Source organism: Chamaea fasciata, unplaced genomic scaffold (assembly GCF_029207755.1).
Source record: "Chamaea fasciata isolate MVZ Bird 193981 ecotype frontalis unplaced genomic scaffold, bChaFas1.0.hap1 SCAF_3, whole genome shotgun sequence".
Classification (NCBI taxonomy): domain Eukaryota; kingdom Metazoa; phylum Chordata; class Aves; order Passeriformes; family Sylviidae; genus Chamaea; species Chamaea fasciata.
In genome coordinates, this window is record NW_027094088.1 from 108382773 (window position 1) to 108409832 (window position 27060).

The 27060-nt window shown below is 42.8% G+C and overlaps 1 protein-coding gene across 3 annotated transcripts in view; it reads left to right on the forward strand.

Moving 5' to 3' along the window:
• The first annotated feature begins 351 nt into the window (after nucleotides 1-351).
• Nucleotides 352-27060, forward strand: part of ADGRF5 (adhesion G protein-coupled receptor F5) — a 41420-nt gene continuing 14711 nt past the window's right edge. The window contains exons 1-10 of one of the 3 annotated variants that reach the window (XM_066180027.1): nucleotides 352-746; nucleotides 17226-17380; nucleotides 18627-18754; nucleotides 20885-20945; nucleotides 21513-21677; nucleotides 23059-23238; nucleotides 23612-23739; nucleotides 24190-24248; nucleotides 24902-25044; nucleotides 25881-26087. In XM_066180027.1, coding sequence (XP_066036124.1) covers nucleotides 18653-18754; nucleotides 20885-20945; nucleotides 21513-21677; nucleotides 23059-23238; nucleotides 23612-23739; nucleotides 24190-24248; nucleotides 24902-25044; nucleotides 25881-26087 — 1045 coding nt within the window. In that variant the 5' untranslated portion in view covers nucleotides 352-746; nucleotides 17226-17380; nucleotides 18627-18652. Of the gene's footprint in view, nucleotides 747-13397; nucleotides 17381-18626; nucleotides 18755-20884; nucleotides 20946-21512; nucleotides 21678-23058; nucleotides 23239-23611; nucleotides 23740-24189; nucleotides 24249-24901; nucleotides 25045-25880; nucleotides 26088-27060 lie in introns of those variants that run through there. The other 2 variants (XM_066180026.1, XM_066180028.1) reach the window with 2 other exon arrangements.

A 27060-nucleotide genomic window follows, 5' to 3' on the forward strand; every position in this document is an offset into this window, starting at 1 on the left:
GTATAGTGAAAACTGAGACTCTCAGAACATTTTACCATGGGTCAAAAAAAAAAAAAAGAAAAAAAAAAGAAAAAAAAAAAAAAAAAAAAAAAGAGTAATTTCTTTTACTTCCAACCTCTGATGACTGAAAAAGTGTTCTGCTCATCTTGAAATCACACTCCCCAGAAGCTCTTTTAGCACCCCCACCCAAGTGTTCCTTACATCCACTTTCCCCCCAGCAGCAGGAAATCGCTCAGAAAATATTTCCAGGTTCCTTCCTGGCCAGAGGTCACCTCCGTGTTTCGGAGCAGCAGGAATCACCATGTTCTCTGACACAACAAACGGAGGAGGAAGACCTGTCCTGCCCTTCCAGCTTTCAAGCTCGTGCTTTTTAGCTGCAACTCCACCCTGCACTGGTGGAGAAGGGATCAGTTCCCACTGATCGCAGGAAAGGGAGGTCACGGGGTTTGCTTGATTAAATCACCACAAGCCAAAAGGTTCTTTCTCCTGCTCACTGAGAATTGCTCACGGGCTGTTTAATTTGTTCTGAAAAGAAAAGCAAGACAAAAAAAAACCCCAAAAAACAACAAACCCCAAGCCCAAGAAGCAACAGCACACAGGGAAAAGCAGGTGTGTCTCGAGATCCTGGGAAAACAAAGAGCAGAGGCTGAGGCAGGAGGTGACACTTGGATGGGAAGTTTCCATCCCAGCACAAGAGGACAAGTTGGGAAAAGACTCGGACAGGACCAGCACTTGTTGCCCTACAGGTATGGATGCTGTGTGTGAAATGTTGCATTGCTTTAACACTTTGGGGCAGGCGAGGGTGGCTTGAAGGAATTTTTGGGTCCGGATTCTGACAGTGTGGTGCAAGCTTTGCATCACCAGTAAACCTGCCGCAGGTTTCTGCCAGGGGAACTGCAATCGGTACAGGTTTCATTTTGTGGTGATTAGTTGGCAGTTTTCGGTAGGATGCTTTTTGCTGTTCAGGGTATGAATTAAGTCATTCAAGCTCCTGACAAAGTGCTACTGCCTGTTCACTTGGCTAGTGAATGCTAACAGAGGTTACGATTGCTTTAGTTTAAGCTTGGGGCTGCAGAGTTAAAGAGGGATGTGCACAGAAATGCTGTGCTAATCCTCATTGCATTTTATTACCTTCTAAGTTGTGCTGCAGAGTTTCAGGGTAAAAAAAGTCTGCTGCAATAGCATTTAGAATTTTTTCCATTTTGTTTTTATCTACAGTAGCTGAAATTTGCAATGCAGATGCAGGCACTGTATTTTGTTAGCTCTATAGAATTTTGGGTTTGTTTCTTTTATGATCAATCTCCCTTCAGTTTTATATTAGGTGAAACTTTCTGACAGGGGAGAGGGACTTGGGGCACCCACAACCACAGGCTGAGAAACTGCTGCATACTGGTTTTGAGCACCACATTTATCTTGCTTCCATTCTTTTCTATCTGTGTTTTCAGCTGCTTAAATGAAAGCAAGTTTTATGGTGTTGTGCTGGAGTTCTGGAGTGCTGCTGCCCGTGTTCAGTGTCAGGGGGGTATGCAGGGAGGCTTTCTGATGCTTTCACCTCCGTTGAAGTCTATTCCCCCAAAATTATGCTCCATTTCCAAACATCTCTGGTGCAGCAGTAAGCACTTTGCACAAATGGTCATGAATCAGAAAAAAAAGCAGTGCCGTGGTGTGACCCTGTTCAACCTTGTTTTTCTCTCCCCATTATGGGAAAGCGATGCTCACTTACGTGCATGAGAAGTTTTTGGATTTGGGGGAGAAATGTGTTATGGTTTAAGTGCTGTAATTTACATTTTCAGTGACAGTTTTAGGAGGCAATGAGCTTGTGAAAAGCAAGGGAATAGCAAGGCAAAAGATACTGTGAATTTGAAAGCCTGAGGCTCCATTTCTTCTGTTTCCATCACTTGCTGTTGCATGATGAAAATGGTATTTCACAACCCATAGATTTTCCTCTCACCCAGAAAATTCCTCATCTATTTCTGTCACTTAACCTGTCCAGTAATGTCTGGCAACATTACAGAACGAAGTGATATTTAAAGAAATTTAGGGGCAAATCTTTAGCACTTGAGTCGCAGTGACACTTCACTGAACTCAGTGATGGGTCAGCCAGCTCAGCAGGAACCTGCTGTGACTATTTGGCATCTGTCACTATTTAACTTCCCTAAATTTGTCTGAGTTTGCCTCCGGTGGTCCAGGTTTAAAAAACAAACAAAGAGAACATGCGTAGGCACTGGGAAGATATCTTTGTCCTGATCTTCTTGGTTATTTTTATTTTTTTAACACCTCTTAGGCAGGCTTAATAAAGCAGTTCTCCAACATCTGAATTGGAGACGTGGGAAATTCCTCAAACTAGGCAGAGCTTCCTCTCATTGTTATAACACAAAAGACCAGTGCAGTCTTTACTAGAGTTCCTTTTTTTAACCCATTCATCTTGACCAAGAAACCTACCTGCTCAGGTCTGTGATTCACAGTTTGCCAGAAGACAGCAGACAAGCATGGAAGTGAACTGCATCATACACAAGGACATCATTATTTTGGGGTTGTATTGCACTTGGAACTGAAATGGTGTGCTGCTGGAATTAATCTCAGCCTTGTGCAAGAATCATGGCTTTTTAAGATCAAATGGGGTGAATCTACAGTAAAACCAAACTCCTTATAGAAAACCATTTTCAGTTTCCCATGAAACAGTTTCTTAGGACCGTGATCTTCAAGAGGTGTTCAAATGACATTCATGAGCAGATCCACCCCAACTGCATGTTTATACAGAGTTTATTTCTCAAATGATCCTGCTTGTGGCTCAGCCCGGGGGCAGTTACCGCCCATGGATTAATCTGATCCAGCACCTGCCCTGCTGGTAACGGAGCAGCAGCTCATCCCCCTTATCTGTGCTGGGCAGCATCCTGAGAGGACTGAGCCAGCATGGGGTGAGGGCAGGAACTGTGGAGCTGTGATAGTGGCCCTGAACTTGTTGTATTAAGGATGTGGATGAGATGGAATGCACAAGGTGGGTGTGCAGGAACAGGTAAAATGAGAAAGAGATGGCAAAATATTTGCAATGTCTTGTTTCTTTCTGATGGACAAATGATCGATTCCTTGTTTTTTCTGTGGTTTTTTTTTTTAGAAACTATTAGCTCCTGCAGAGCAGACAATTTACTGTAGCAGGTTGTCTTGTAATTACAATGCTATATTTGCATGTTATAATGCTGCACCAGTGGACTTTGTTAAGGAGTTTTTAACTACAATTGCAGCCTATTCCAAGGGCTTATCTGTTGCTGATGGTGGCCTGAAAGAAATTTACCTCTCACAGCCATCCCATGACATGACATGAATGTTGTAGCCGTAATCCACCATGCCTACACCCAGTTTATATCTTTTCCACAAACTTCAGTTTATTCCTGTGGAAGCGTGCACTGAATTCTGCTCCAAAACCCTCCCCTCTCCATCATAATTCCCATCTGAGAAATCCAAACAAGATGAGTGTGTTGGGATTGAATTAACTTTCCTCATAAGGTGCTTTGTTTTGGATTTGTGGCTGAAACAGTATTGATACCATATCAATGTTTTGGCTATCGCTGAGCAGTACTTGCAGAGCATCAAGGCGTTCCCTTTCTTCCCACTGACTCTGTAGTGAGTGGGATGAAGGTTGGGAGGGATTACAACAGGGAAAGCTAACTTGAATTCACAAAAAGGATGTTTCAAACCATATAACATCATGTTCAGCAAATAAAAAGAGTGGTGGAAGTGAGGGTTGTCTTCCAAACCTGGCATTGCTTGGACATTTTCTGGATATACATCTGCTTGCAAGAGGTAGTCAGGGATTGCCTTCTCATATTTTTTTAAAGTTTCTTTCTTTCTTTCTTTCTTTCTTTCTTTCTTTCTTTCTTTCTTTCTTTCTTTCTTTCTTTCTTTCTTTCTTTCTTTCTTTCTTTCTTTCTTTCTTTCTTTCTTTCTTTCTTTCTTTCTTTCTTTCTTTCTTTCTTTCTTTCTTTCTTTCTTTCTTTCTTTCTTTCTTTCTTTCTTTCCCTATTAACCTTTATTTATCTAAATCCACTAGTTTTTGCACTTTTTCTCATCCTATTCTCTCCTCCATCCCTCTGACAGGTGGGCAGTAAGTGAGTGGCTTAAGTAAGTAAGTGTGTGGGTGTTTAGCTTCAGATTAGGGTCAGCCCATGACAACATGATATCTAGCCCATCTTTCAGACACCTTCCAATGGACCACTTTTAAATAAGCAGAAGTTTTTCCCAGCCCAGGAAAAAACCTTTAAACTCCCTTGTGTCATCCCCATTGGCTGATTTACACAAAGTAATACTTGTTTCAGGAAGACCTCAAAGGTCACCTGCCATTCCTGGCACTGAATTCTTTCATTCTGGATGGAAAGGGAGCCACATCTCATTTGCCTTCTAGGTACTTCCAGAAGTCTTGCTTTATCAGATCATTAGTGCAATCACTGATGGGTTTTTCCTGCCCCAGGGTCTCTCTAAGCACCCTGTGAAGCAGAGACAGCAAATATCATCCTTGCTTGGCAGCAGAGAACTGAGGCACAAAGATAGCCAGGGTCTGCTGACGAGGTTGGCTGCTGCCAACCCACGGTCTCCTTAAACTCACCTCAACACAATGGAGAATACTGTGGCAGCCAGGTGTGAGGGTGCTTGTGAGCAGCAGAGCTGTATGCATTCCTTATTTAAATCTTAATATGAAATATTAATTTCTAAATGCCTTCCCTCAAAACATAATAGAGCTGTGATCAAGTATGTAATTTACTGTCCTCGGAAATTCCTCAAAACGACAGAGCTTCCCCCAATTGTTCATGCACAGAGGAAAAGCTCTCCTAGAGTTCCTGCTTCGGCTCAATCCTGTGAGCACAGGCTTGGCTTTCCATGACCATTAGGCTGAGTGTGTGAAAGCCATCTTCATTACAAAGATGTACCTACGTGCCTTATGACAGGCTATTCACAGAATGCCCCTTGCTCCTGAAATTGTCTTACTGTGCCTTCTTGAGAGAGAAATTCTTTAAATTCCTGAATATTGTCCCTAAAATTTGGGTTGGCCAATCCTAGGTCTGAGATCCCGGATGAGCCTGTGCATACCTCAAGTGTCTCTGGCATTAAAACGGGACTGATGGCACTTCCTTCCTTCCTTCCTTCCTCTTGTTATCCATCCTGTTTCAAGTCTATGGCTTAAAAGGTTCAATTGCTGTTCATAAACACTGTCCCTTATTTGCAGTTAGGACACACAGTATGTAAGATCACAGAATCACAGGATGCTTTGGGTTGGAAAGGATTTTAAAGCTCATCTCATCACAAGCCTTTCCATGGGTGAGGACACCTTCCACTATCCCAGGTTGCTCCAAGTCCCATCCAGCCTGGCCTTGGATACTTTCAGGGATTGGGCAGCCACAGTTTCTCTGGGCAGCCTTTGCCAGGGCCTCATCATCCTCACAGGGAAGAATTTCTTCCTAATAATTAATCTAAACCTGTTCTCTGTCAGTTTAAAGCCATCATCCCCCTTGTCCTGTCACTCCAGGCCTTTTGTAGGCCCTTTAGGTACTGAAAGGAGCTCTAAGGCCTCCCTGAACCTTTCTCTTCCTAAGGCTGAACAGCCCCGGATCTCTCAGCCTGTCCTTATAGGGGAGATGTTCTATGTTATTATAGAAAATCTGCTTTAAAAGCTGCCCACTCTTTTCCTGAACACCTTGTTTCTAGACAGCGTTGCAATGGTTCTTCCAGCACTGTTCCAGTATCATAGTACCAAACTTGACAAATGCTTAATCCATCTGACAGCAGTTAATGGAAGTTTTCCTTGTCCCTAAAATAAATACAGGTGCTTTTGGGTGTGTTGAAGCAGAGGAGGTTCCTACTGAAGTAAGGCCTAGATTGCCTGTAGAGTCAGCAGAGAGAAACACAAAGGCCTCAGGAAACTTCATGTGGGAGATACCACCAAAGTTCAGCACCAACTTCATCCCATCCCACCCATGGGGGAGCTGGAAGGGAGCAGGAGAACCTTCCCATTCTTGAAATGTGCATTTTATTTTATTTTAGGTCATAATAGCATTAGGAGAAACAGTATCACAGACACAGGGTAGGGTGTGTTAACCCTGAGGCCATCGGTCAGGGCATGGCTCCCCTCCATGGGCCTGAACTCTCCTTTTCTCCCTAAACAAGGAGCCCAGGCTGTGCTGCTGACTGCGAACAGCCCCTGGCCCACACTGTTCTTTGAAGGATTCCTGTGGGTCTTGGCATCAGCACTGGCTGAGTCAGGGAACATGGGAACTGTGGGCTCGGCCTCCTAAAACTAGGCAGAAAGAGACCTCAGCAGTTCATCTACTCAGGCCCCACATCTCATGGCAGGTTTTTGTTTAAGCTCTCCAAAGGCACCCTATGCCTGGAGAAATGCCATTCCTCGGTGGTGTATCTCATGAGCAAAGCTGCCATCAGGTGTAACTCATCTTTGCATTGCTGTGTTTTTATGCCATGTGAACCCAACAAGCACCACAACGGTTCACAAGTGTGGATCATCCCTGGTCTCAGTCTGAAGTGTAACATAATTTTGAATGAGGATAGGCATGTCTAAAGTCTTCTGAACACTAGCAAAACAAACTAGTCCCATCTGTGTTGGTGATACTGTGGCTTGATCTCACACCTGATGCCAATGATGAAGGTTCTGATAATTTTGAAAATATTATAGTGAGGTGCAGCCTTCCAAGAAGTTAAATAGTAGCACTATTTAGCCTTTCTGAGTTCTCCTGTGCTCTGAAAGACAGAACAGTACAAAAATAGTAAGGCTGAAAGTGAAATCAGTGGAACAAAATAGTAACTTTTTTTTTTTTCTCTCAGACTTTATTATTAGAGAAGGCAATTAAGAGATATGGACAACAGAGACCTGCCCTCACTGGTTTGAGGGATTTCCCTCCATTTATATGATTCTGTGTGCAAAAGGTGGATGCTATTCTGTACTTCCATCTTTTTGTTGCTAGGTGTGACAAGCCAGGCCCTCAGACAGGAAATGCCCTCTGTCTGGAGTGGGATTGTACAAATTCCAAATGGCTGACACCTACACTACTTACAGGAGCTTCCTACACAGCTAGCTGCACTTGCAGTTATAACAGGAAAAAAATCAAGAGGTTAATAAAATGAAATGCGCAGGAAGCATGCAGTCACCAGACTTTCTAGTACTTTAGGCTATAGAAGTATCCCATGTCTGGCCTGACTCAGGGACCCAATCCAAAACTCACTGCAGCCCATGGAAATTCCACTGCAACAGATACTGTTAGACATTACTCTTCACTACATTGATATGGGAGTACCCGGCAAGTTCCTCCTTCCCCAGTACTCCCACAGAGTTGAGCTTCAAATATCTTGCTGTGTTACTTCTCAGTGAGAATTAGGCCTGGACCCCACTGCAGATGCTCCAAAAAGCACAAGGAGAAGAAGAGAAGGTTCATGGGTACATTCCTTCTTCCATCGTAGTCATTGGAGGTGAGCTAGTGTGTGCTTTTCCACAGTTTTTCCAAACATGTGGTACACAGCTGCATACAAAGGGCTGAAATAGGAGGGTGGAATTAATTGACTAGCACCTTTTTTTTTATTTTTCTCTGTTCCTTCCCTACAAAACTCCAACATGAAGGTCTAGGAGAAGACCTTAGCTGAAGTCGAGAAAAATTTGAGTGGAAGTGAGAAGGAACTGCCAGGAGGAAGACAAGAATTGGGCAGGGCTTTCTTTTTCCAGTAAAGTGCTGATTTAAATGCCATTTCACTTTGGTTGCAGCTATCACTGTTTTCAGTCTGGCATATTAACATGCCACGTGGCATGGGGAACATTCATCCATTTACTTATGAGCGCTATAACATTTGTTTGCACAAAACCAACAAAAATAAGAATTACCCCCCTATTCCCCCAGAAAACAAAACCTCTGCTTATGTCAGAGAGATCCTTGAGCATCCCATCAAACTCAGCCCCTTGCACCATGCTAGGCAGAGCTGGAATAACAGTTCCATAAACATCACAGAGAAAGCATGCCACAGTTTGTTTATTGCTTGTTTGAATCCTTATCACCAAGCAGTTCAGTTTTGTGTCCTTGATTAATTTCTGTTTATTTTATTTTTGTTCGCATTCAGATGTGTTATCTAAGGTCAGTGCAACTTCCCCTGTCCCCCCTTTCCCTTTCAGCCAACTCTCCCATGAAATATTGTTGTGCCTGGGTGTGTGTTTCTTAAAGTCATTGTGTGTTTTCTGTCTGAAACAAACACTGTCTGATCATCCAACTTATTACGCACTACCCAAAGGTCATGCTTTATGCAGAGAAAGGAAAGCTGTTGTGGCTGAGGAATAACAAACTGGACAGGCACTGAAAACAGGGCTTGAGCCCCAGAATTCAAGACTCTGGGAAAATGTTCCATAGTTGTTTGCAAATGGTAAGCAAGGTTCAGCTGCTACAGGCCATTGGGCAGCCTTGGAGCCAAAATGTCCTGTGCCAGCCACAGGTCTCTGCCTTCACACCTTCTAAACTGTAGAAGTTCCTGGTTCCTCTCTCCAGGCATCCTTCACCTCCGCAGATCTCACAGCACCACAGGCCTTTCATCCAAAATACCTAGAGGGAGGCACAAGAAAATGCTGGCATGGGGGTAAATGAGCATAACTATGTTACAAAAAAAAAAAAAATAAAATACAGCCAAAGTGGAAAGATGTAGAACAAGTACCAAAGAGGCAGGAGGACTGCTGTGCTAAAATGGCATAGGACTCTTCATCCTCAACAACTGATAGGGAATGTGAAACTGACATAGGGATTAAGCGACCATGGAAAAAAATTTATGCTATCTAGTTTGACAATTAAGGATCAGACTTGACCCTAATGAGTGGTAGATTCAAAGCAAGCAAAGGAATTCAGACCTCCTTGCTCCTGTAAATTATGTATTCTGCACACTCTGGTAGGTTTTCTTATTATTTACTTCATTTGTGTCAGCTTAATAGGCCATTAGGGCTGTTAGACACCAATGACTTGCCTTTGCCTCCATAAATCCCTGTAGTTTTGATAACCAGAAGTGGAAAGAACATTCTGAAGATGAGCTGCTGCAAATTTACTTCATTTTTGTGAAATTCTTCCCAAGAGTCTCTGCTATAGCCCTTGCTGGATGAGAACCCCCTGGGATAGAGAATCCTTGGATACAACCAAGGGCAAATCTGTTCATGACATTAAGCAGCCAGAGCCCATTAGAAAGAATGGAGAATGGTCTCTCAGTGTGAACAAAGGAGTAAAAAGTACAGAATTAAAGGCTTTTACAATGAAGCTTTAAAGCAGAATATGGCTGCCTGACCACACAGGGAGCTCTTGGCCTCAGTGACCCAGGACATATCTCACAGCCAGAGCAGAAGGCCAAGAACTGAGGCTATGGACTAATACCCACCTCACAAAGAACTGCTGGTTGAAGATGTGTTGTGCCTGCACGGTTGTTTGTTTTCTTCTTCCTGCTGATGCCAAAGGTGTGTTCATCTCCATTTCAACACAAGAGGAGCCACTTTCCCAGACAAAGCATGTAGAAAGGTTACAGTCAACAGGAATAAAATACTTCTGTGTGGGATGGCTGCATGGGGAAGGATAACTCTGTGTCTTCTAAAACAGAATGGCTTGTTTCCACTTCTGCATTTATAACCCCTTACCAAAGAAGCCACTCCAGGGTGGATGTATCTTTAGGTCCCCTCCTCAGTTATTTTTAGACATTGACAGGATCCCCCTGTGTCTTTCCTTTTCTAGTCTAAGCAGCTCTCTCAGCCTCTCCTGGTATGGCAGATCCTCCAACTCCTTAATCATCTTCATGGCCCTTTGCTGGGCTCGCTACACTGTGTCTCTTGTACTGGGGAGCTTAGGAACAGGACATTTTGCTCAAGATGCATCCAGAATCAGGAAATCTTCTTTTTCTTAAGTCTTAACATCAAATGAGAAATGTTGTCAGAAAGATTCTAGAAAGAAGACATGACTGACAGGATAGGAAAGGCTTACAAATGTGTCTGCGTGTAAGAGACAGAGTTGGTGAGTCAGACAGAAGGATAAGGTGGAATAGGCCAGGTCCCTCTGGGTGAACAGAGGTTACTTGAGCTAAGGAACCCAAGTAAGGAGCCACAGGTCTGAGAGAATGTTTATAGAAGCAGCCCTGCTACAAGGGATTATACAGAATGCCAACAGTGTGTTATTTCTGGCTCTGGTAGAACCCAGGAGTCTGTATCAGACTACACTGCCAAGGCCATAGAAGCCATGAGCTATCCCAGAATTAGAGTATATGCTGAGTTGGAAGGGACCCACAAGGATCATTGAGTCCAGCTCCTGGCTGTGTATCCCAAAAAAATTCTGTGGGCATCACCTCCCTGCCAAAGATGCCCCTCCTGTCCAAACACAGTGATGTGGCTGGAAGTGCAGGTGTATTGTCACCCAGTCCCAGGGGAGAGGCTGGCCAGAGGTCCAGCCTTGGTGTGCTGTCTTCCCAGAGGGATTAGCTGGACTGCTGGTCAGCAAGCAGGATGGTGTTCATGCCTCTCCAGATGTGCCAGACTGTTTCTCACCTCCCTCCTCCCCTGAGTTAATGCTTAGCCAGTAACTGTGGCAGTTGATGCTTATTCATGCAAGAATGCCCTCACTGATCTGGCAGATTTCTGTTCTCCAGTGACAAGCAGTAAGTCCAACTGTGAACTGTGCCGGGAGGGCTAGGAAAACATTGCAGGGCTAGCTGGCCCCATCCAGAATGTCTAAAAAACACTCACAGAAATTTCTTTTGACTGGTCTCAGAATATTAGGAATGCCTGGAGGATGTGATAATTCAGAAATTCAGCTGGGCAGAGTTTTCTGTGCTCTCGGTCATCCAGCTAAATGGTTGCTATTTCAGCTACTGTGCCCTGCAAATATGAGTCCTAGAGAGTTGTTCTCTCCTTGCAGGAAGTCCTTTGTGGTCGTGGTATGATTTGAGCCTGATCCTCAGATAGCTGGGTCTATTTTCATTTTCCATGTAGATTATTTGGGTATGTAAAAAGGTCATCAACAATTCACGGGAAGGCTGACGAAGGAATAGAGGAATCTAAAGTCCTAATCATCGGTCAAAAGGAAAGATAAATACTGCATGAACAAGGATGGAAAATGTGAGCTGATGTAGAGAAAGGTGTGAACCATAGGCCTCCTCTGGAAATGTTGTTTTGGGGAAACCCTTGATAAGGCTGTAGATACAGTTCACCTGCTTTGTGGTTAAACCAGTGAGAATATTGTGCTGCAAAGGTTCAGAAAGGAATTCCTAAACTTGTCTAAAATAGAATCACAGATTGGAAAAGAACTCTTAAGATCATGAAGTCCAACCATTAACCCAACACTGCCCATCCACCACTAAACCATGTCCCTCAAGTCCACATGTACACATCTTTTAAATACCTCCAGGGATTATGACTCCAACACTGCCCTAGGCAGCCTGTTCCAGTGCTTGACCACCCCTTCCTTGAAGAAATTTTTCTAAATGTCTGATCTAAACCTCCTCTAGAGCAATTTGAGGCCATTTCCTCTCATCCTGTTGTTTGTGATTTGGGAGCAGAGCATCACCAGGCCTCACCCTCCTGTCAGGGAGATGTAGAGGGTGAGAAGATCCTCCCTGAGCCTCCTTTTCTCCAGGGTGAGCCCCTGTAGCTCCCTCAGCTGCTCCTCATCAGACTTGTGCTCCAGATGCTCCTCCATCTATGTTGTCCTTCTTTGGACATTCTCCAGCACCTCAGTGGCCTTCCTGTCATGAGGGACCCCACACAGAACACAAGATTTTTGATGTCTCACCAGTGCCAAGCACAGGGGAACAATCATTGCCCTGGTCAGTCCAAACACAGCTCTGAGACAGCTCTGAGAACACAGATCTGTGCTCTTGCTCATCTCCTCTGAGTCTCTTTGAATTCATTCATTGCACTAACTGAAGAAGTGTAGAGATACATAGGCAGTTGGAAGAGATCAGCAAACAATCTACCCATCACCCCACTGCCACAACCCCCATGGAAGCAGAATCAAAGGCTCTCCTCCATGTCAGCAATTGTATAGCCTATTCTTTAAAACCTCCACTGAAGGAAACTTTGCAGCCACCCTGGGTAGCCTAATTTTGTGCTTCTAAATGGTACAATTACATATCTTCCATAATCACCAACATATTTACTTTTGCTTCAGATTGTGTGGCTTCACAACGTCCTTCAGCCAGCTGACACTGTGAACATCCATGTCAGTCCTTTTTTCAAGGGACAAACTGTTATTGTGTCCATACCTGACTCTTGTCCTATCTAATCTGAATAACCTTCAGCCTGTTCACGAGATTATTGCTCTTGTCATTGAGGTTATACAATGCTCTGGTCTTAGCATTCCCATGGCTCTCCTTTGGATGCTCTCCAATACAGCAATATCCGGACACAGGGCTCCAGCCAAAACATCAACAGCATCACACAGCGCACTTTTGTTACCTCCCAGGTCTTCAATTAAAAATATTTGCTAAAAAAATTAATTATGATATTTCAACATCATTACAGTGAGTGAATTTAGGTAGCAATTTCTTAGGACTCCCTCCAGAATAATTTCTGCAAGACAGAGGTGGGCAAAACTACCTAAAGTCATGTGATAGAGATAGTAAATTAAGCCCCAGGCATCACCACATTCACCCCCAAAACTGTCATCTCAAAGTAACCTACCTATTAGCTCCAATATGCTTGGAATTCACTCTGTCCTCACATGTTAAAAACTCAGCTTTGGGCATCTGAACACACAAAATTCAGACTTCAGAACAGCAGATGGTGTAAGAATCTGCAGTGTTGCGTCCAGTTTCTGAGAGGTTCTGGCATCTTTTTCTGCATTTGAATACAACTGACAGTGGGGTTTGATTATACAAATTGCTGAGATTAATTTCTAGAGATGAGACTGAAGTGTGAATATCCAGGACTGGAATGAGGATGGGTGAGTCAAGAGAGCTGTAACAGCTTCGTTTCCAAGTTATTTCCACATTTGCTTTCTCTTTGAACAGTATCCCCCAGGGTGCAGCTATGTGGGAACTTTACCCTGGTGCTTCCTTCATAACAGATGAAACGTGTTCACATGCTTTTGCAACAGCACATTTCTAGTGAATTACAGGATCCCTGTAGCTCTGCCTTGGTTTGGATGAGCACTTCTAGTTCAGAGCAGGTGCCCTCTAACACACCTCGGACTTGCTTTCCTGAGACTGTGAAGGCTGATTGCATACTCAAATGTTTCAATAAAAATGTTCTGGGGTTGAAACTTTAAATCTTTGGAATTCAGGAAGTTCACAGTTTCTGGTGACATGACAGTACATGATGAATGAATACAGGAAAAAACATTAGGACGGTCAGGACATCCCCTGTGCTCACATACCAAGTTGATTACATACCTAATGCTTTGACATTGTATAATTTTCACATTCTCCTGCAAAGTAAACCAGGATTTCTCATACCTTTAGGCTGCAGTTTGATGACAAGCCTTGAGCAGAAACCCTCTTTTAAGAAAGCCTTGCTGACATTCTTTCCCATTCTCACACCCCAGATTCTCTTTCTTAACATTTTCAAAAAACACAACAACAACAAACCTCACAAAAGAAAATGAAAAAAGAGGGGTTTGGGGAAAGAGGTTTAACACACACCATTTTTCCAGTCAAGGCCTGGCAGTGGGGAAAGTGTGACTCCACCACAGGCACAGGTAACTCAGCCTAAGCCAATTCTGCCTCCTCCTCATCTCAGCCTCTGCACTGGCACTGCTGCTCATTCAAACCTGCAAGCAAAGCAGTCAGCCAAGGGAGCAACTTTGGGAGAAAATGATCAGCTTTTTCTGTAGGGATGGACCCTGAACTCATGTTGAACAGCTTGGCAGGGCACAAAGGAAGAGGTCCTCCTTTTCCCTACCCTCCTGCCCTGCCTGCCAACCCTTGTTCCATCTCCCTCTCTTCCCTGCTTGGCACCACTTAGCTGCTTCTCTCCTTGCTCTGGCCCTGGCACTAACCGGGCCCTTGTCTAAGCCGGTCAGACTCAGATGAAAGTGAGTTGCACACTTTATTGCTGTCTTAGTTTTCTGCAGGGACAGGGAGTTAAACTGAGTAAGAATCTGGAAGGCACCAGCAAAACGCCATCAATAAAGCCAATCTGCAGAGAGACAGGTAGTGGGATTAAGTGCTGTAGATGTAGCCTTGGTCTTCTGTTTGCTCAGATTCCTGAACCAGTTTGGGTGAGCAATAAATCAGACCAATGCCACCACAACAGTGAAGACAAAGACATGCTGAAAGGGTTACAAGGGCATCAGTCATGCCAATTTAATCACCTTGAAACTTCTGCAAACGGCTGAGGTCTGACTCACCACATTGCAGGGAGCAGCAGGTGACCAGGTTTGCAGAAAAGGGAACAGACCTGTCTCCTGAATTAATCGGTGTTTAAAAAATAATTCCCCAGCAACACGAGCTTAATCCCGGGGGTTTCCACAGAGCTCAGTCAGATACTGCCTCACTCACTGCCGTGGAAATAAATTCCATTGTTAAATCAACTGTTATCAAACACTGTAGGGGCAAGGGCTCCACTGTTACTTGGACAGATGTCCCCTCTTTGTTCAGTGTGTTCTTGGCTCCAGATTTTGTTCAAAGTAGAAACATACATAACACATCAGAATTTCCCCTAATTTCTGGGAATTCCCGTTGCCATAAGAGCCACAGGTCTGCATCTCCGTGCAGCTTCTCCAAGGGCATAAATCTGTCTCCACAGAGCCTTCCAGACCCACCCCACAGTGAGCATGCTGCCAGCTCAGGTAGGAACATTTTAGAGATTTCCTCCTTTATAGTTTAAGTCAAAGCCCACAGACATTTTGCCATAGCTACAAAACATGATTTTGCTGCTGTCAGTCCTCAACACCCTCTTTTGCTAGAACAAAGAAGCTGAGTAACAGCAGAGGAACAAGTTAGTCCACTAATCTGCAGATAAGACACTGAGGGACTCAGATCAGTGCAGGGGGAAATAATGAGTACAACCCGATGAATGGTATCAGGAAATATCTCCTCTTAAAACGCCTTGTGGGTTCTCTGCAGTGGCATATCTGCTTAGCCTCACACTTGAAATTTGAGTGCAGGATCTAGAGGCAACTTATTTTCTGGGCAGTAATAACTTGTTCAACTAATTATAAAGGTTCCTGTGGTTTAATTTCTCTTTGAGAGAGCAGCCTGGGCTATGGTAAAAAGCAGATGATGCTTAAGATGAATGTAATTAGAAGATCTTCTCTTTGAACCATCTGAGAAGGTAAATCATATTAAATCTCTGGGTGTTGTCTTTATTTTCTAAAACATGTGAGATGGTGATTATTGTGCTGGGTGGATTTGAAAGAGAAGGTGTAATTATTTTACAATATTCATGGGAAAGAGAAGTTTAGAGAAAAATTAAAAAGAAGGTCATATATCTCCTCTGTGTCCTGGGTTAAAATGAGACCTTGTTATTTACCTGTAGGAATCATCTGCATTATAGAATTAACTTTACACAATATTTTCCAGCCTGAATTCTGTGTAGAACAAGCATTTTATAGAAAATATGGACTTATTTAGCTCTCTGAGTCTTTGTAAGTTGAAGATACTTACTGTTTCCCAGGAGACAGTTTTGTATGAGAAATGGGGAATGTGTCAGCACATGTGCTTTGCCCAGTGAAGGCAGACAGATACCTGAGAATTTGCTCACTAAAAAGTTTACAGCAATGCTTTATTCATTGAGAAATTAAATGAATGAGGGGGACAGCCACATTGCTTGAGAAGAACATTTAATACTTTTTCCCATTTGCAATTTTTTTGTTGGTTTTCTGGCTTACTAGATACTGTCTTGGGAGGTTTTGGAGCTTTAAACAGCTACCAAAGCCGGAGTAGCAGCCCAGCTCTCATTTACATGAGTTATCATTTATATGGTGTCTTACATGTACAATTAACAGGGTGTTTGCTGTCAGCTACATAAAGTCACACAAAAGATGTGTTTGAAAATAGAGGCTGACCCACAACATTTGAATATGAAGGCAAGTTGGGGAGCAGGGCAAAAGATAAATGCAAAACTGTGCCAGATGTTGTTTGCCCTCATCATAAATTTTGTTTAATGACCTTTCTGCCTTTTTATTATCTGTTTCATCAACCTGTTACCATTGTAACACAAACTCTTCGTGCAGATTAAGTTCTTTTACCATATGTTGTGAGAATATGCTGAATATACAAAGCTACCAGAAACCTTTGTTTAGTTAATGTTTAAATTATTAAATCATGTCACTATCTCAGGAATTTGTGTCACAGCTTATAATGTTTCCTTCATGATCCACGTTAATCAATCGTGATCTTGGGATCAACCAGATCCATGGAAGTCTTGAGTTTGTTTCAAGTGGATGATGTCTTCAAAATAGAAAAATATTCTCTTTTGTAGAATTCTGGATATAATGACAGACATGACCAGGAAACTGAAAAAAATCCCCATATTTTTTCCCCAAACTCTGCTACCATTCATTAATTAGATAAAAAAAAAAAAAAAAAAAAAAAAAAAAAAAAAAAAAAAAAAGCCTGTATACCTCTTTTATTTTAATTGATTTTGGAGTGGGGTCGGAAGATACTCTGAATCACTGTGATGTCCTTCTTTCTGGTTATTCCTGTATGGGAGTATAAGAGCAGCTATACTGTGTTAGCTCAGATGTCTAGATAAGAGGGTTTCTTTCTTTCTTTCTTTGTTTATTTTGTTTTGATTTACTTTTTGTTTTGTTTATGTCAGCTTGGAGGATTTGGATTTTTTTTCTTTTGGTTTTGGTTTTTTCCCTCCACTGCTATCCTAAAATACCTTTAAATTAATTTTCCTTCTTTAATTGCATCTCAGAATTCAGATGATATTTTCTTTAGACCCCATTTCTGAGTGGTAATTGTCAGTTCAGAGTCCATCACAGAATACATAATGTCGATCATTTCTTTCTACCTTAAACTTATCAGTTCCAAATTTCATGATCAAGTCACTCAGTCTCATGTGGCCCCGATGCAAATCTTCACAGGCAGATTTTGCTCTTGTTAGTCTCAACCATGTAAAATTTTCCATGGTGTTGCATCACTGACCACTGCCTTTTCCACATCACTTGAGAACAGAGAAGGTACAGGCTTACAACTCATTCCTGCAGAGCTCTGATAATGACATCTTTGCATTGGAAAAGAAAATAATTTATTCCTACTTTTGTCTCCTGTCTTTTAAGCAGGTCAGTATCCAGGTGAAGTCCCACTCCAGATGGATCTCTCTAATAACCACATTTGGTGAGAAAAGTCACAAATCCCTGCTGGGAACCGACCTTGGTGATATCAAGTACATGCTTGGCTATAAACTCCTTGCCATCTTCTTCCAATTCACGAGGTGAGACCACAGATCACATTCATATTGTTCTTTTCTGTCATGGGCCTCTCTGAGCAGAAAAGTGCCAGCAAAGCCCCAGCCTGTCTGGGAACACCAGCTCTGATAAATTATGGTTGCAGTAGGCAGCCACTGATCTCAGGAGGTGCTGATTTTTCTGTTTTCCCATAGTGACTCACTGCCTTGCAAAGCTTGAGTTTGGATGAACAGCCTTTGCAATGCAAAAAGATTGTAATTTTACAATAGTTCATGATTTTAATCAGGCTGATGTCATCCACCCAGATACTGTTCAGCTGTATTATGCTTACAGTCTTTCCTCTGAGCTTAAAATGATTTTTACAATCCTCTTGGGTTCTGCCTTTTTCTGTTGCTCTCTACTAGTTGTTAATTCTGGAGCTAAGAAAGCATTTTGTTAGGAAAAACCAGAAAGTGCATATTCATAGCAAAATAAATATATATTATGTATTCTTCACTTCCCTTTCTCTATTCCCTTTGGTCACATAAATGTGTCAGCACACGTTATAAAGGTCCATGAATGTTTTACTCTCCCTTTATGTTTCATCATCCAGTCTGCTATGTGACTAAATTAGTCCAGGTATTAATGAGGTAGAAAATGTTATTGAGGTGTGGGGCTGTGGGGGTGTGTGATTTCAGGTACCACATTATATTCTTGTGTATGGTCCTTAGATTCTAGTTTACATCAGTGCAATTAATGGAAAAGTGTTCTAAAACCTCAAGATAACACAGATTACTTCCAGTCTTCATTGTGTCCATTGCTAGTCAAGGGGTAACAAACACACAGACATCTGTAGCTGAGCCCATGGTGATGCTACAACCCTCTCCAGAGTGGGATACAGCTGGTAGCAGAGCTCTCCCTGCTACAACAGGACAGGCCCTCACTTGCAGCAACATTCCTAGCTGTTCCTTCATCTCCTGGCTGTGCATTTCCCAAGTACCACTGGGAGGAATATTTGAAGATCCATACTCAACTTTTCTTATGGCAGATTTTCAGCACCTCCTTTGTCCCTGTTAGGAATCTGCTCAGGACTCTTCTTTCTCCAAGCAATTTCTTTTTCCTAATTTGATTAGGTACAGCTGACATGAGAAAAAGGAGAGATGAGGCAAACAGTGCTTGGAACAGGCAGAGTTGCTGAGGGAGGCAGAACACAGTTTTTGTGGAGTGGGCTGGTATTTCCTACTGTGAGTCAGATGAAAATTCCCTGGTCCTTTTGCTTCATTGTTTTTTCAGGCTGCACAGCAAAGTCACCAGGCAAAATGCTATCCCCAACCACGACAGGTCTCCACTGCCTGTTGCTGCTGGTCTCAGCCTGCTGCCAGATACCACAGGGTTCAAACTTCTATCCATTCTCCTATGTAGTGAGTATCCTTCCTCAGCCCCATTGACTTTCATTGAGTCACTGCTTGTAGCACCCTGATGTTTTCCTTTACACTCACAAAACCTTGGAAGAAGTCAGAATAAGATTGGAGGAAATTTGAACCCAGAGTGTGTAAAAGAGATGGAGAATCCAGGAACTGGGCTCTTCATGTTTCCCAATCTTAAAGACTCTCCAGAAGGCACTGAACAAAACACATCTTGTTTCTCACTGTGCTGGCCTGCAAGGGATTTCAGTTGCTGTTCTTGGAGATAAGTCTGCATAACATTTATGTGGGCACTGCTCATGGGTGGAATTTACCCATCCTATGAGAGAAGCACCAAATGTATCTAGAAGTGACATGTTTGCAGGACTGTCCCAACAGCAGGACAAGTGCACATGAACAAAACTCCACTCCTGAGTGATTTGTGTTTAGATGTTACCCATGAGCTGGGATTTTACTTCAGTTTCCCACTTTTTCTATAATCCTCACAGATCCTTTCTGTTTCACCAACAGTGTGAATTATGGAAAGCCATTTTGTGCTTCATCCTGTATATGTGTTTGTTGACTGTTTCTGCACAAATTTTCCCTAACAACAAAATACAAAAGAGGAACAGGGAAACAAAGGGTCTAACCAAATGGAAGTAAATATAATCTGGTAAAGAAAACTAGTCTACAACTCCACCAACTCTTGATCATCACAATTATTATTAGACCAAACAATGCTTCTTTTATCTTCTCCATTGTGTGCAAATGGAGAGCCTCCCTCTTTGAGAAAGTTGGAAAAAAAGGAAAAGAAATGTGAAGAGGAAGGTGGGAACTCCTTAAGCACTTTTTACCACTCACCCCGTTTTGGCAAACCAAGATATGTCTGGTTTCAGCAGCCTCATCTGCACTTCAGCAGATGTCTAACAGTGGCCAAATATCTCATTTGGTCTGCTTTTTCAAGCTGTCTTCATCTCAGCACTTAGGAGTTTTCATGAAAAAAACAACACCTCTTTTTTTAGCACCACTGATCATGGGACAGCCTGCAGATGAATCATTACTTAATGGTGTGAAATATGCAAAGCATTTAGCAACCTGGCAATACCCTGTAGTTGTTTGGGAGAATAACTGAAAAAGGAAACCACTGAGTCCACACCTGGAGGAATTCGTGGGTCACAGTGCACTTTCAGTAACTCCTGCAGCCAACCTCTAACACGAAGGTACCATCCCAGCCGTGCAAAAAGTGCCAGCACACCTTGGGATCCACAGCACAGCTGTGGTACAAAACCCAGCTCTAATCACACACCAGATGGTTCCGTTATGTAAAGAGACGACTCAAGAGTTGCCAAGCCATTCACCCTTTCTGTAAATAAAGGTTTCAGTAGGAACCAAGAAACTGGCAAAGCTGCAAATTTCCTGCCGGCTTCTTTGCTTGTTCTTTAGGCTTTCTTGCTAATGGTGGTGCCAGTGTATTTTTAGGGCACAATTAAAAAAAGATAAGATGGTCTGAATCTCACTTAGCTGCAGCCTGTGTAAACCCAGCCATAGTGAAACGGCGCTGCCCCTGCCCTGGTCAGCTGTATGTTACTGATGGTCCCAAAATAGCTGACCTGGCAACTGAGCTGGAGCCAAGGCTTTTCAATCTCCTTTCTTCTCCTGCTCAGGCTGGCTCTGCTAATGCAGAGGCGGGAGCTCAGAGCAAAGAGGAAAGCAAAAGGTGATCAGAGTCCAGTTTCTGGATTCAAAGGCCAAGTGGCCAGATTTCCCAAGCAGTTCACAAGGCTGGCCCAGGACTAAGTGCACTGTGTCAGCCCCATAGAGGCCTTGAGGATCAGACACAAAAATACTCCTGAGCTGAGACTGTTGGTTTGCAGAGATATGCAAAGAGGCATTTGCAAACTCAGTGCATCCCTCAGCTGGTGCTTAACCCTTCCCTGCTTGGAAAATAGAAATTTTCTGCTTAAAGAGGAAGATGGGGTGGGAGGTTGGAGAGGTGAAGCCAAGATTAGTGGGAAAAAAATCATCTGTGCCAGTATTGCCTTCACTAATTTCTTTTGCCAACAACAGCAGCTAAAGTTTCACTTCGCTATTCTCACAGAGTTTCACCCTTTTTTTTCTTTTTCTTTTTTTTTTTTTTTTTTCCCACAGATTGACACTGCACTAGGGCAGGAAAGCTTCTACCCAGAGATGCAAAGGCAGAAGCGAAACAGTACGTACACAAATGTATGGTAACAGAGCAGGTTTCTAGTAAGCCAAGGGTGAAATCACTGTTAGGGTCAGCATCTCTTGATGTACTGAGCTGGGAACATCAAGGACAAGGTGTGGTTGTGGTTTAACCCCAGCCAAGCACCACAGTGCCGCTCGCTCACTCACCCTCAGCGCAATGGGGAACAGAATCAGAAGGATAAAGTGAGAAAACTCACGGGATGATTTAAAGACAAGATAATCCTATATGGCTCTGTCTGTGGTTGGCAACCCATCAGCTTACTGACTCTAAGGAGAGAAGGGATGAGACAGCTATTCTATGAATATATTATGTCATTTGTATCAGCTTCCTATGCTCTGACACCAAAGAATCTGGCTTTTGTCAGACAAGCAGCAGATAGAACAGAAGCAGAATATCTGCTGAGAGGGAAACAAGAAGGTTCCCTAAGCAGAATGCCAAACTAAGCTACCATTAAATGGCAACAAAGACCCCAAATGCTAAACTGGAGGCCATCGAGTTGTGATTTACCCTCAAACACAGCTTTGCAGTCTCATTCTATTTCTCTTTCAGTGCTTATTCTTGACCTCCCCCTTCCGGAGTACACTGTTGACATTGAAGTAAGCCTGCAGGATTCATCTTATCTGGAGCCAATCAAAGACTATTTCAAAAATGTCAATTTTCCACTTAATATTTCAAATGTACAAACAACAGTTTCAAACATCAGCACTACAACAGGTGGGTTGGTTATTGATTTGTTTGTTCTGGATAATGTGGGGTTTTGTTAGTATCTGATATCTCCCACTTTTACCACCCATCATCCTTTGGAATGAGCAAAACTGAAGCATCTCTGCTCCTGCTGAAAGACCCAGCAAGGCTGAAGCTGTAGCACACAACAGCATATTTGTTATCTGTCTCTCACCACTCCTCTTTATATAATGTTGGCATTAGGAATAGCTCTGAATGCTTTTCTTTTCCTAAGGAAGGGACAAAGCCGGAGGAAGCCTGAGCCAAAGGATTTTGCTCCAGTTTGGCTAACTAGAAGTCTGAGTTCCTTTCAAGTTTCAGGAAGCTGTGACAGCAGTTATCAGACTGTTTACTTCCCTCCTCCTGTATCTGGAACATAGATGCCTGTAAGAGGCTGTACTCTGACCCTGACAGAGACAGACTGCATGAGATAGAGCTTACTTAACCTATTCTTACAAGGCAAGATATCAGACAGGTTTTATTACACAAGTTGTGGTTGTCCAACATCACATGTGAGTAATACAGCAGAGCATATACAAAAACACCAAACATTTACAACAGCAGAGGAGATTTGATTCCTTCTTATCACTGAGCCATAAAGCAGTGAAAGGAAGTATGCAGCAGTTCCCGAAATGCATCTTATAAAGGCCTTCAGGCTCACCTGTAATGTGTAAAAATCAGTTGGTTAATATCTTACTTTGCTGATGACACGTTAAGAGCAGGAAAAGTTACAGTGATGTGCTTTGTTTTGCTTTCTTTTTTTTTCTTGGAGAGGGGTTGGGGGATGGGTTTGGGGTTTTTTTTGTGGTGGTTGTTTGGGGTTTTGGGGCTTTTTTGTGGGTTTTGTTTTGTTTGTTTTGGTTGGTTTCTTTTTTTTTAGGGCTTTAAAACACTTAGTGATAATGTTACCTTCTCTCACACAGCATCTGCCAGGGGACAAAACAACACAACACTTCATTATCCACTGGGACTCTGAATAATCTTGCTCTTACAGTCTTTAAAAGCCTATACAATTGCTTTCAGCTCAGGTGACACAAAAATATCCAGTCAGAAAAGAATTATGGGACCCTGGCCAGTATGCCAGGTAAATTTTTAGGATCAGACTTCACCTTTCCATTCAGTTATTTAAAAGTAAATGATCAGACTTTTCCCTATGCCAGTCTGGTTCTCATTTCTGGTTAGTCATTTACAATTAGTAGAGTAAAATTTGCAAGGTGTCAGATCATCATTTTAGCCTCATTCAAGTGAACTCACAAAAAGGGCAATATTTTGAGATCCTTGTCATGAAGACACAGAAATGTAAATATTTATCTTGCAATAGCTATGCCCCAAGTACCATTCTCATGGTATTTCTCTGTCTGTCTGACTCCAGTCTGCCTGCCCAGTGGTGAGAACAGCAGCTGCTGTTTCTGTGAAAATGGATATGCCTGGCCGAGCACGGTGTGCAGTGATGTGATGCCCTGCCCTTCTCTGAGCCTGGAACGGGCCCTGCCCTGTGGCTACGTGCAGAAAATGCCTTTCTATGGACCCTACTGTGAGCCCCAGACTGAAGGTAAGGAGACACAGGGCAGAACTTCGTTGCTGTGCAGCTCATATCCTGCTTAGAGGTCAGAACAGTGAGAAAAGGTGTGATAAAAAAGCACATCAGGACTGAGCTGGCTACCATGCAGCCTGTGAATGTGAAAAGTCTGCAGAGATGGTCTAAAGCTCTTCTCCTTGTCGTATGGGCCCACCTTGATCCAAACACTTGCAGGTATTTAGTTGCACTTCAAGCCCCAGCTCCTGGAGTCACTCCCATGCCTCTTTGGGACTTCCAGCTTTCATTGAGCAAAGGAAGTTTCATCTAATCAGATTTTCGACATATTTTCACCTCATAAGCATTGTTTTTTATTATTTTGCACTAATTTTTATGTCTTTCCTTACAGAGTCATGTGGTATGGGAGAGCCCATTGTAATGAATATGTCAGTGAGACTTGACTCAGACTTCCATGACGATCTCAAGGATTCTTCCTCTGTGTTACACCAAAAATACAAAGCAGACCTTGAAAAAGCGGTAATGACTTTAGTTTTTCATTTCTGAAGGTCAAGAGCCCCCCAAGAAATATGGTATTTACCCCAAGCACCTGAGTGGCCTATCAGTTTCTCTGTGGGGAACTGGGAAGGGTGCAGCAGTGGGAGCTGCAAAGTGGGCCAAAGCTGACTCCATTGATGGCAATGAAAATATTCCCATTCATTTTAATACTCTGGGAATTATTTAGGGATCTGTTGTATATAAAGCCTGAAAAAAAAATCATACTGATGGTCCTAGCTTAAATCCATGTGGGTACACATGGAATGAAACTATGAACAGAAATGTATTCCATGACACCAGGAAAGCACCAGGCCTGTTGTATCAGATATGCTACATGTCCTTACTCACGTCAGGAATTGAGAGTTTCCTATTTTAAGCACACTGGAGTAATACACAGAGGGCTTACACCACGTCACCTGTCTTTGTTTACAGTTTAATGCCAGCTACGGATGTTTACCAGGCTTTGTATCAGCAACAGTAACAGGTTTCAGGTAAGTAAATAATTTCATTTTTTTCCTGGAAGACACAAATCTTTCTGTCCAGTCTCAAGGAGACACAAGTAAGCAAAGGTTACATTCACTCTGCCTAGAACCCACTCCCAGCATGGACATCCTGAATAACAGAATAATTGCTGCAAAGCAAAGCCCAACTATGAACGTGGAAATGGGATTGTGGGTAGAATTCATCACTGTGCAAAAGTCCGAGAAACATAATCATCCTCCATATGGATCAAAGCCTTTAATGGAAAAGACTGAGCTCCTCCCAAAGGGGAAAAGGATGCAAATAAAACTAACACCAAGGCCATGAGGACGATGAATAGTACATTGACTCTGGATACAGAAAAAAGAGACATTGCTACTGTCCATGCATATTTAAATGCAGGTGCATTTTAGGTTTCTTAGGAAAGTTTACTAGAAATAAACATCAGACAAGGAAGGTGTCACATAAAGGTGTTCCTTCTTAGGGAGGAGGTGTAGCACAACTTTCTTGTATAACAGAGCTAGTCTTGAGTTCCAAGAGGAATCTCCACAGGGGAATCCTGTGAGTCTTGCCATCCATGCAAGATTGGTCACCACAACCTAAAAACCACTAATATACAATGATATTTAATTCTAGTGCTCCTCTCATTCTTGTATCTCTTTAGCCCTGGAAGCGTTTTTGTGAACTATGAAGTAAGAACAGGAGCAGCAAGCTTCACTCAGATTGGAGATTCCAACAGAGGTGTACCGCAGTTTCTGGACTCATCATACCATCTAAACCCATTTACCTTCACAAGAGTAATCACTAGTAAGTTTAAAGCTCTCAGTACTTTCTTTCAACCTTTACTTTAGGGTTTTTAGCCTGAATGATGTAGCTGCACTATACTGTTGATGATTTGGTACTGGACTTTCAAGAAGCATTTATTTCTTAGCTGTTTCATTTTATCCTCTGTCACCAAAGCTTAGGACCTTCATGAGAGGACCATGCATGCAGTACCTCCCATGTAAAACCAGACTTCCAGCTACTCCACTGATCAGCTATTGGTTGGACTTGAGTATCTCAGGGGTCTTTTCCAGCCTAAATGATTCTAAATGATCCCTGATATGATCTGTCCAGGGCTGAGAGACTGAACACCCTTAATTCACCTCCAGAACTGAGACAGGTCTAAGAATGTCAGGCTATCAGCGCTTCCTACTCTTTAAAGCAAAACATGAAACTCTTGCAGTTTATATGACAACGCATTCCCCTTGGCTTCCCTGGCACATTTTCTATGCTGCTGCTGGACAGAGTGTTACAATTCAGCTGGTGATCAAGTGCCCAGGAGGTGTTCTGCTCTCTGTGCACCGAGTGATGGACTGTCTGTCTCAGAGGATTACTTCAACCTGGTTGCTTCTCCTCTCAGCTTATCTAATTAGAAAGTAGTGGTGGTGATAATTATATTTCTAACTCTTTGCATAAAACCTTCTGGAATTTTTAGCTGAAGATACTAAAAGAGTATGTTGAGGGGAAAATCCCATGGCCTGTATCAGAGGTGGTGCCCTGCAGCTGATGTGAAGCACCTGGGACTCCTATAAGATGAAAGACACCATAAAGTTGTGAACTGAAGTGAGAGTAATGCAGAATGTTGCTGTCTGTCTTCCCAGATCAGACAAACTTCACCGTGAAACCCTCGAACATTTTTGAAGGGGACACAGTAAGACTGACCTGTGAGATAAATTCAACATTTGCCAATGCAACCTGGTATCACTTTGACCAGACCATCTCAACCAGCTCACGGTATTCAATAGAGACAGTTTTAGCAACCAGAAGATCAATTCTTAAAATTACCAACGTTACGACAAAGGATTCTGGTATGGTTTTCCATTGTTAAAACAGCAGATGTAATTCTTTATTGTGGCTAGTTCTAAAAAAAGCAAAGTTGAATGCTGTGGCTGCATTTTCTAGAGGAAATATGAAAATTACACCATCCCTCATAATTTTCCTGTTGTTTTTATTAATGATCTACATGTTGACTGTCATTGCCAGTAAGATGTGAACTGACTGAAGTGATTGTGTATGACTGGGTGTTCTAAGTGCCAGGCATCATAATAATACCAGGGGAGATGGTGGTGATTGCATGGCTGTGAGACCTTCCCACCCTTTTGGTGTGGTAATTGGAGGCTGTGGTTGAATTTATCCTTAATGCCCTTGTCCCCTACATCCACATAACCTAACTAATCAGAGCTCAGAGTTACAGTTTTGCATGTTTAGGGATTTTTGAAAATCAGAAATAGGTAAACTGGTGGCATTTTTCTGGGAGGAGCTATCAGAGGTACTATTATGTGTTATCAGAGCTTGGGCTGAAGCTCCCACTCAGTTCTTGTCTTTGGACCATGAACTCTACATTCAACTTCAAAAAAGGTAGCCTGTGACCAGGTATTTAGGCACACATATGCGAGGTAGGAATAGTGGATCCAAAATTCTTCAGACTGGGGATACCCTGAACCTTCATGTCTCCACTCCTATATAAGTGGTCTGATCACTTGGCTATCCCAGTGGGGAAGGGAAACCCACATACTTAAAATATGTGGGAAATTTTGAGCTCCAGTTGCCAATCTCAAAATCAAGTCTGCTTGCATCCAGGAGACTTGTGCCCAAGAGAGTGGCTGATAAAGAGAAAGGGACCTGTGGGTCCTGGCTGATAGCAAGTTGAATGTGAGTCAGCAGTGCCCTGATAGCCATGTCCTGAGGGGGCATCAGGCACAGCACTGCCAGCTGGACAAGGGAGGGGATTGCCCTGCTCTGCTCTGGGTTGGGGAGGCCTCACTTCAAGTCCTGGGGGCA